The 10,271-nt window shown below is 47.2% G+C and overlaps 1 protein-coding gene across 1 annotated transcript; it reads left to right on the forward strand.

Annotated features, from left to right (window-relative positions):
- Positions 1-5,953: 5,953 nt before the first annotated feature.
- CHP2 (calcineurin like EF-hand protein 2) lies at positions 5,954-8,470 on the forward strand. Its single transcript, XM_003795733.2, has 7 exons — positions 5,954-6,056; positions 6,524-6,596; positions 6,692-6,772; positions 6,904-7,034; positions 7,203-7,264; positions 7,947-8,069; positions 8,250-8,470. Exons 1-7 carry the CDS (start codon positions 5,990-5,992, stop codon positions 8,301-8,303), a joined length of 591 nt encoding a protein of 196 aa, XP_003795781.1. The 5' UTR covers positions 5,954-5,989; the 3' UTR covers positions 8,304-8,470.
- Positions 8,471-10,271: the final 1,801 nt, after the last annotated feature.

Consider the following 10,271-nt stretch of genomic DNA (forward strand, 5'->3'; position numbering starts at 1 on the left):
AGACATCTGGTGTCTAGTCTGCCCAGAATTCTTTCCTCTTTGGTCAAGAACAATTGCTTTCAGAAATTCCCCGCCCCCACCCTGTCATGGTGGGCCTGTCAATCATATGGTTCCAGTCCTCTCCCCACCACAGGGGTGAGTGTAAGATCCCAGCTGGCCCCTCAGGAGTGGGTTCACAGGTGGACATATGAGTTCCTTTTCAGGAACTGTTTGGATGCTGGGGGAGAGAGAGACTTCCTACTCTGAGGTCAATGGTATTAAAGACCAGTTCTACCTAGGGATGTTGGGCACCATCTTTGCAGCTTTGAAGAGAGTCTGCCTGGAAATGAGGAAAGCATAGCCAAGAGAGAAAGAGAGACAGTGACCTGATGACATTGTTTGAACACCTAGATCCAACTGTGCCTGCATTCCCTTGGATTCTACATTCCCTTAGATTTCCCTTCGACTTGAGCTAATCAGTGCCCTCTTGTCCTTAATCTAGATTGAGGTCAGTTTCTGCCATTGGCCAAAACATTTCCTAACTGAGAATCACTGGACATTGCTAAATGATTTCACTTCTTTCTTTTTCTTTTCAAGAGACAAAGTGTGGCTCTATTATCCAGGCTAGAGGGCAGTGGCACTATCATAGCTCACTGCAGTCTCGAACTCCTAGGCTCAAATGATGATCCTTCCACCTCAGCCTCCCGAGTGACTGAGACTATAGGTGTAAGGCACAACACTCAGCTAACATTTTTACTTTTTTGTAGAGATAGGGTCTCACTATGTTGCCCTGGCTCATATGTTTAACTCCTGGCCTCAAGTGATCTTCCAACCTCGGCCTCTCAAAGTGCAGAGATTATAGATGTGAACCATCACACTTGGCCTGGTTTTCCTCTTAAAAAGCACTGCCTTGGGGAGAATATATTGGGGAGTTGTGGGGAGAGGACAAGAGTGAGGGAGGGGGATAGGAATGTTATACCCAATTTGGACATCTAATAGGCATCTCACCTAGAATGCATCTCCTATGGTCTAAATGTTTGCATTCCCTCCAAAATGTGTATGCCAAAGCCCAATCCCTCATGTGATGGCATTGGTAGGTGGGGCCTTTGGGAGGCAATTGGGTCACGAGGGTAGATCTCTGATGAATGGGACTGGTGCCCTTACAGAGGAAGCTCAAAGGAGTGCTGCTTATTTCCACCATGGGCTATTATGAATGATGCTGCCGTAAATGTCTAGGTTCAAGTTTTTGTGTGACTATATACTTTCATTTCTTTCTATATACCTAGGAATTTACCAGGTCAGATGGATCATTCTTTCAGTATTCCTGTGACTATTAGTACTATTGGATTAAAGCCTGTTGGTTCCATGGCCATCTCATTAGGCTTTGAGGTGCTCTGGGCAATATGCTCCACTGGGTTCTGGTTTATATCAGTCTTGATGCAACACTTTAGTTTTCCTGAAGAGCTCAGAAGAGAAAGCACATCACCTTTCACTGAGTACAGATCTGTAGAGAATGCCAACCCTCAGTGGAGCCAACTGTCTCCACTGCCCCGCAGTGCCCAACATGCCATTAGTCAGGAAAGGGGAAGATGAGTGTTTTCAGTTCTTCAGACACTTGATCCCAGAAATTAGCATGACTATCCACAACTGAGCCATGAATTACAACTTATGGATATTGTGTTGACTATCAGACTTGCTTTTTCACCCTGGTTGGAGTGAAATGGTATAATCACAGCTCACTGCCTAGTCTCTAACTCCTAAGCTTAAGCAGTCCTCCTGCCTCAGCCTCTCAAGTGACTGAGGCTACAAGAATATGCTACTGTGCTCAGCTAAATTTTTTAAATTTTTTGTAGAGATGGGGTCTTGCTATGTTGCCTAGGCTGGTCTTGAATTCTTGGCCTCAAGTGATCTTCCTGCCTCAGCTTCCCAAAGTGCTGGGATTTCAGGCATGAGCCACCATGCCTTGCCTGATTTTGCATTTAAATCTCTATTCTATCTGGAATTTATTTTAATATAAGAAGGTAGGGGAGGGGTACAGCTTTATTTTCCCCCCAAAAGACAGATGTCCCAAGCAACATTTACTGAATAATCCACATTTTCCCCACTGATTTGAAGTACCACTTTTATCACATGCCAAATCCCCATATGTATTTGGGTCTATTTCTGACTTTCTTGTCTGTTTCTTATCTGTCTAGTCCTGCACCATTACAACACATGTTGTGCTTTTTATAACACATTAGAAAGTCTGTTAGCATTAGGTCGCCATCATTACTTTTTGTTCCAGAGATTTCCTGGCTATTCTTTCTTCTTATTGTGATGTATTTCATATACCTTACAATATTCACCCATTTAAAGCATACAATTCAGTAGTACTGTGTTTCCCTGAAAATAAGACCTACCCAAAAAATAAGTCCTAGCAGGATTTCTATGCATTTGTTAAATATAAGTACCCTGATAATAAGACCTAGTGAGGGGTGTGGCTATGCAGATATGCTGGCCGTGGCTATGCATTTCAGTGCTGAGCTGTAAGGAAGACTGGAATACCTTTCATCTGTCATAGCTCCTTTCTCCCAAGCTGTTTGCACTTGTGCAGGTGTGTATGTGGTAACTGGGGTCGCAGGTATCTTATTGTGCACATGCGAACAGCTAGGGGAAAGGAGTTCACACATCACTAGCACCAGCCCCACCAGCAAGAAGAGCTCCCCCTGTCAGGTTCCAGAAGAAGATGACTTAACTGTATTTGAATAAATGTAGATTGTTGGATTATACTTAATAAAAATAAGACATCTCCTGAAAATAAGCCCTAGTGTGTCTTCTTGAGAAAAAATAAATATAAGACAGTGTCTTATTTTTGGGGAAACAAGGTATGTTCACAGATACAGGCAACCATCACTACAGCCAATTTTAGAATATTTTTGTCACCTTAGAAAGAAACCTGTAAACTTAAGCCACCCGCTTTCTCCCCACCTCCCTCAGCCCTCAGCAACCACTCATCTATTTTCTGTCTTTATGGGTTTGCCTGTTCTTGACATTTCATATAAATAAAATCATATAACGTGGTCTTTTGTGACTAGTTTATTTCCTAGCATAATGTTTTCAAGGTTCTTCCATGTTGTGGCATATATCAGTGCTTCATGACTTTTTATGGCTGAATAATTTTCCATTGGACAGGACAGATATGCCATGTTTTGTTTATCCATTCATCAGTTGAATATTTGGGTTATTTCCACTTTTTCACTATTGTGAGTCATGTTGCTATGAACATTCACTACCAGTTTTTGTTTTAACACTTATTTCCAGTTCTTTGGGGTATATACCTAGGAGCGGAATTGCTACATCATGTGGTGATTTTGTTTAGCATATTGAGAACCCTTCACACTGTTTTCCAGAGCAGCTACATCATTTTACATTTCTATCAGCAATGTATGAGGTTTCTAATTTCTCTATATCTTCTCCAGGATTTATTATTTTTGTTGTTTTTGTTTATTTTAATTTTAACTATCCTAATGAGTGTGAAGAGGTATCTCTTGTGGCTTAATTTGTATTTCTCTGATGATTAATGATGTTGAGGGTCTTTTCATGTACTATTGCCATTCATATATCTTCTTTGGAGAAATGTCTATTCAAGTCCTTTGCCTATTTAAAAAATTGGGTCATTCATCTTTTTATTATTGAGTAGTAAGTGTTCTATATCTTCCTGACTATTCTTGCTTGTTCATTTTTTTTTAGTTGAACCTTTCTTCATCAGGGATGGCTAGCAAAATTTGTGTAGTTTATTTTATTATTTTTTTTTGTGTGTGACAGTCTCACTTGACACTGTGGTGTCCTAGCTCACAACCATCTCAAAATCCCAGGCTCAAGCTGTCCTCTTGCCTCAGCCTCCCAAGTAGCTGGGACTACAGGTACACAATGCCTAGCTATTTTTAGAGACAGGGTGGGGGTCTCGCTCTTGTTGAACAAGGTCTTGAACTGAGCTCAAGCAATCCGCCCACCTCAGCTTCTCAGAGCCACGCCCAGCCACATTTGTGTAGTTTAAAAGGAAAAAAGAACTTTCAGTCTGAATCTGGTCTAACAGATTCTGTAGATGAAAATTCCCCCCCAAAACATCTCCTCTTTAAATGCCCTAAAAAGATTTGGCTACATGTATTGTGAAGTTGATGTAAACCCCACTTGTGTACATGATGCAGAAATTGGGTTCTAACCTAGTGCTATCCCGAAAGCTTGTGCATAGTATATTCATGGGGGCTGTTAATTACTCTCTGGTCTAATTTACCTTGGTGCAGTGCTAACTTTGAGATCAAGGCTGGAGAAGCCCTTTCCAAGATCAGCACCACAAGCTGGCCTGAGGTGATTATTGCAGCTCTCCAGGGACTCTCAGCCCCTTCTGGGTTCAGAACTGAACCCAAACTACACGCACAGCCTGACTCACAGCTGTGGACTGGCACAAATGCTGGGCTGCATTAGGGAAGAGTGTGATTTCCCGCATGCTTTGCTCCTTGGGGGGTGTCTGAAAGGGAATCAAGCATTCCTCATGCCAGTTGTTTAATCCTCGGGGTATCTGAAAGAGAAGCAAGCACTTCTTAGATCAATATTTTCAAGGCTCATCTGATGCAAACCTCCGCCTGGGGCTGGAGCATAGACTGTTTCTCCAGCTTCTCTCTCTCTCTCTCCAGGGGGGAGACGAACTTGAACCCTTGTGATGAAACTGCTTGCATTTTTTTTCCTTGGGAAATTTGTGTATATGTGTGATTATGGTGGGCGACAAGGGGGGTAAAGATAGTTTCAAAACTGGACACCTGTGGTGCTTGTTCCTTTGCAGCTGAGTTTCTCAACCTCTTTGTCATTATCATTCCCCCAGGAGTATTTCCCCTGATCAACCCTTCCCCCATGAAATTTTAGTAGCACTGATATACTGGGTATCTATTTATGCACTGTATGTATGTATACCTGTGCTTTAAACATAAAAAATAATAAGATTTTTTTTCCCTTTGGGAGCCATATAGGCCCCACTGAGAACGAATCCTTTACAATAGTTCACAGCTAGCCCCCTCGCAGCCTCCACCACATAAAGTGGAGAGGAAGGCAGCCTAGCAAGGGCTCTGAGGAACTAAGGCACATAAAGCGCCATAAACAGGAGCCCTTGCTGTCACTATTATGGTTTTACACCCTGTGATAGTGATGAGGTTTATTACTCTCTCAGGTTTTGCAGGCTGGGCAGAGGAGGAAGTCATTTCCAGTCCAGAGTTCTACCAGAGGCCAGGGGGTACCTAGGGGAGTGGACAGGTGGGGTTATGGTGCGTGGTGCAGCCTCATGGCGTCAGAACTTCTGATTGCTCAGGAAAAGTTAGAAATGCGGTTTTTTGGCTAAATCTCCCAAATTCTAAGCATTGGGTCAATGACACAACAATGCTATGGGGACCAGACAACAGAGATGAGTGGAAGATGATACTGACTTCTGCAAAGTTAGTAGCATAGCTGAGATTCCACCGTGAGTCTCCCAGAGCCAGGCCTGGCTCGTTTGACTTAGCCAAGCCCTCACGACCCCTCCCCACCGCCCCCTTCTTTGGCAGCCCTTCTGAGCCTCTTTCCGCTCGACCCCAGGCCAGGCCATGCGGTATTGGGACGAAGAATCCAGCTCCGCTCTCCTCCAGCCCGCCCTTCCCAGCAAGACTTGGACTCTGTCCACAGCCGAGCTGAGCGTCCACGCCGGGCCCGGGGGAGGGGGTCGGTGCCGGGCGGACCGTTACAGCGCGGCCGAGGGAGGCGTGGGGAGGGCGGGCACGGCCTCTCGGCTTCTCCCCGCGCCGACCTCACACTCCCGGGCCTGAAACAACCCGTTGTTCCCACCCACCTCTGACCCGCCACCCTGACGATTGTTTTCTGTTCGCTCGGGTCGCGGGTAGGAGGCGAAGAACGTCGGGGTTCTGGAACCTGGCAGCTCTCCAGACCTGTGGCCTTCGGCCCTAGGGCGGGACGAGAGGACGCCGGGGTCCGGCAGGCGGCGGTGGCCATGGGCTCGCGCAGCTCCCGCGCCGCGGTCATCCCAGACGTGGACAGCATTCGGCGGGAGACCGGCTGTGAGTGCGTCGGGTGCTGGGGACCCCAGGAGCGTCCACGCCGCGCCGGGGTCCCCAGAAGAAGGGCTGGGTCGAGGGAGTCGGTCCCCCGGAGCTGGGACACCAAGACCCACAGTCTGGGACCGCAGAGGCGTGAGGAGGGCTCAGTTCACCGGGCTGCGGGCCAGATCAGCCCAGGAACCCTGTGTTCTGGAGTCTGGATAGAAACCGAAGGCGGAGCTGACGGCGGGTGGAGGGTTGACTGTGGTCCCTAGTTCACTGGAGGGGAGTGCCGGGACTCCGAGAGCCTCCGGGGCGTCCAGCTGGGCACCTCGGTGTGTCGCGCGTCACTCCCCGGGTATCCCCGGATGAACGTCCCCTCCACTGAGTTCTCTCCGTCCCCCGACCCCTGCTCCCCACCCGTCTCCGGGCCGTCCGGAGCGGGTCCTGGAGAGCTCTCCGCGTCACCCGTGCGCCTCTCTCCGCAGTCTCGCAGGCCAGTCTGCTCCGCCTGTACCAACGGTTCCGGGCACTGGACAGGAGCGAGAAGGGCTACCTGAGGTGAGGGGAAGCCCCCGTGAGACCCTACTTTCCTGTTTCACTCCCGTCCCCGCCTGCCATCTTTGCCCTACCCTCTTTGAACTTTGATTTTGCAGCCGCATGGATCTTCAACAGATTGGGGCGCTGGCTGTGAACCCCCTGGGAGACCGCATTATAGACAGCTTCTTCCCGGATGGGTGCGGCCCTGCTGGGGGTGCGGCGGTAGAGGTGGAAAAACTTGCATGCGGGTGGATGGCAGGGGAAGTTAGAGACCCAGGCAGAAGGATGGCTAAGGTGACCACTGCCTCCCTACGTTCCGTGCCCCCAGGAGTCAGCGAGTGGATTTCTCAGGCTTCGTCAGGGTCCTGGCTTATTTTCGACCTATAGAAGATGAGGACACAGGCATCCGGGACTCCAAGCAACCTGAACCCCTCAACAGCAGAATGAACAAACTTCGCTGTGAGTTTGTGGGGGTCTGTCCAAGTGAGACCCAGGTTTACCCACCCCAGGGAGAGGACCCGGGAATCTTCCACTCCCTTTGTGAGCCTAGTGACCACCACCCCACTTCTCTGTGGGAAAAGAACCAGGGCAGGCCCACCTACCTTCCCCCCTTTTACTCTCTTCCAGTTGCATTTCAGCTCTATGACCTGGATCGGGATGGAAAGATCTCCAGGCAGGAGATGCTACAGGTTGGACAGTGCCAGGGCAAGAGATGTGAAGTATGAAGGGTGGGATGGTTGGTAGATGCAGGATTGCAGATGAATGGGGTATGGGATGGGAAATGGGAATAGGTGGGGTTGGAGCATGGTTAGTTGGGAGATCGCATGGGTAGCGGTTGGGTATTGGGTCTGGAATGGATCAGGGATTCTCAACTGGGGCCATTTTGCCTCTTAGTAATATCTGGATATAATTTTGGTGGTCACACCTGTAGAGAGACTTCCATCCATCTGGTGGGAAGTCAGGAATGTTGCTATACATTGTGCAAAACATAGGACAGCCTCCCACAGCAAGGTGTTATCTGGCCCTGAGTGTCAATAGTGCCCAGACTGAGAAACTCTGGAGATGTGATGAAGTGGGGATGGAACTGGGAATTGTTAGAGGACAAGGTGAAGAATGGTGTGGAGTCCAGACGAAGTTGGATTACAAGCTGCGTGACGAGTCTGGGCATGTTATTGAGGGGAGTGTGGGATGGTGAGGCAGTGGGGAAATTATTGGGGGGATATGGTGGGAAATGGTTGGGATGGTGTAAAGTATAGATGAAAGGTGGGTTATGAAACTAATAGCTTTTGGGGTGAGGTGGGCAAGGTTTTGAGGGTGGGAGAGTAGTCTTTGTGCCCCCTCCTTGTGGCTACCTCTTCCTTCACCTTCCAGGTTCTCCGGCTGATGGTTGGGGTACAGGTGACAGAAGAGCAGCTGGAGAGCATTGCTGACCGCACAGTGCAGGAGGCTGATGAAGATGGGGATGGGGCCGTGTCCTTTCTGGAGTTCACCAAGGTCAGAATGTTCTTAGAGACAGGGGAGTTGAGATCAGGAGTCCCTGGGACAGATGAATATAGGGAATAATCTCCAAAGGACAAGGGCAGGGGATGATGGGGTCTGCAGGATGGGTAGACCCTGGGAGAGGAGGTGGAGGTGGAGGCATGCCTCTTGACTAGCACCTATTTTCTCTGGCAGTCCTTAGAGAAGATGAACATTGAGCAAAAAATGAGCATCCGGATCCTAAAGTGACTCCCTTTGTGCCTTCGACCAGTTCAAGCAGAGCAGTATCTTCTTGGGGTTCATCTTCAGCCCCCCTGGACACAGGGCCCAAGTATACTGTATTCTTACTTCTAAACTGAACTCTGGTTAGGGCCAAGGAAAGATAGCTGGCAGGATGTGTACTAAAGTCTAGCTCATGTGATCTCAGATCTGTGAATCAGCCGGAAATCTTCTGGTTGCAAATGACTAAAACCTCAACTCAATGTAACTTAAGTAAAGAAGAGATTTTATGAGCTCATGTAATTAAAAGTCTGCAAGTATCTGTCTTTAGGCACAGCTGGATCCAAGGGCACAAGTAATGTTATCAGGATTCACTTATTCTCCATCTTGCACCTCGTCTTTCTTCTGTCATCCTCAGGAAGTCTGTTTCCTTGTGGAGGGGAATGGCCACCAGCGGCTCCAGGCTCTCATCCTGCTGGCCTTATAATCAACTGGGAAGAGATTTTCTATTCCAATAATTCCAAGCAAAAAGTATCCTTGGCTGGATCTGGGGTCTTGTCCCCATCCCTCTGGGAATAGAAAACTCTAATTGACTAGGCCTGTGTTGTGTGCTAATTCCTAGAGCCAGGAAACGAGATGTCCAGTTTCAGGGATGTCCATTACTGTTTGGTTGAACAAATGGAGAAGCCCTTGATGTCTGGTCTCTTAAATGAGTTTTCACTGATCTCATGATGCGTGTCAATGTGATGTCGGTTGGTAATGTGAGGAAGAGATGATGTGAAAATGATAAACAAAGAATACCTTTCTAAAGTATGAAATTATTCAAAGATTTTGAAAGTAATCTTGTTTTCATGGTAAGTTGTCCAAACATTGATATCATAGAATAAAGCATAAAGTTCACATAAAACCATGAGATTCTATGTCTGCAACCGAGTGCTCTGGCCGTGCCTGTAGCAGATGCTGTCAGTGCCCTACTCATTTCCCCTCCCAGGGGTGTGCTGGAGTTGTCTTGGATAGACACATGAGAATCAACTGTGCTCATTTTTTCTCAACTCTGCTTCCCATGATATCATGTTGGTAGCATGAAATTGTCTGTAATGGAAATATTTACACCAGTGTCATGGGCAAATGCAACAGGTCAAAGCTTTTTCCCCTAGAAGAGCCAGTTGTTAAACCTCAACACCACCTGCTGGGCATTTGCTATTACTGTACATGCCAATGGCTTTTTTCTACAATCACCTGTGACACCCTGCTCAAGGGCAGGGCCTGACATAGGCATCTACTTAGCCTGTGCAAAGGGCAGGTCAGAAGTGCTAGAGAGTTAATGGCCTTAGGAGTAGCTCTCAACAATTGACAGATGGGAACTAGTGGCAAAGTAGCCAGTTAATTTCATCCTTTGGGTGGGACAATTTAGAGATGGGTTCATTTCTCATAGAAATTTTAGCAGATTCGAGCCTTAGCTGCCCACAGCATTAACCTATTTCAAGCACACATCCTGTCTCACTTGCTCAATCACCTGTTAGTGTTTCCTGAATCACCTCTCAAATCTTAGGGGGCTTCTTGCAAAACCAATTTAAGATGTACTAGATGTTGCTTCCAGAACACAAGGTCACACTCATCTGTAGGACACTTTGAGCAAGTATGGTATTAAAGGACAGTACAATTCCTGGCATGTCCTGATTTTCAGGAGTTTGACGTCATGTAAAGGCACCACTGCAGTACTTTACTTGTGGGGGAAAAAAAAATCTATGGATCTTTAGGGCTCAGGAAACCTGGAATTTTCTGGGGTAGAGTTTTAACCCCATTTTAACTGTTACTTTTTGATTGTGTGATTCTTACAGTTGAGGGGTCAGGGAGAGGTAACAAGGGGGATATTTGATCCCTTAGGGAATTCTGTAATTTCTGTCAGAGGATCACTCCGTGAAGGAGGATTTTCTGATTAAGGTATGCTTGTTTAGTCTTTGGTTCAATTAGGAGGTGGGGGGAATAAAACTAAAT

The sequence above is a fragment of the Otolemur garnettii genome, unplaced genomic scaffold (genome assembly GCF_000181295.1).
Source record: "Otolemur garnettii isolate 467f Iridium unplaced genomic scaffold, OtoGar3 scaffold00096, whole genome shotgun sequence".
Taxonomy (NCBI): Eukaryota; Metazoa; Chordata; class Mammalia; order Primates; family Galagidae; genus Otolemur; species Otolemur garnettii.

Excerpts from the sequence above, each read along its gene's own strand:
- CHP2 (XM_003795733.2), top strand. The coding sequence starts at position 5,990 with ATGGGCTCGCGCAGCTCCCGCGCCGCGGTCATCCCAGACGTGGACAGC. Across the intron at positions 6,597-6,691 it reads AGCGAGAAGGGCTACCTGAG|CCGCATGGATCTTCAACAGA; the intron begins GTGAGGGGAAGC and ends TTGATTTTGCAG. Across the intron at positions 7,265-7,946 it reads CCAGGCAGGAGATGCTACAG|GTTCTCCGGCTGATGGTTGG; the intron begins GTTGGACAGTGC and ends TTCACCTTCCAG.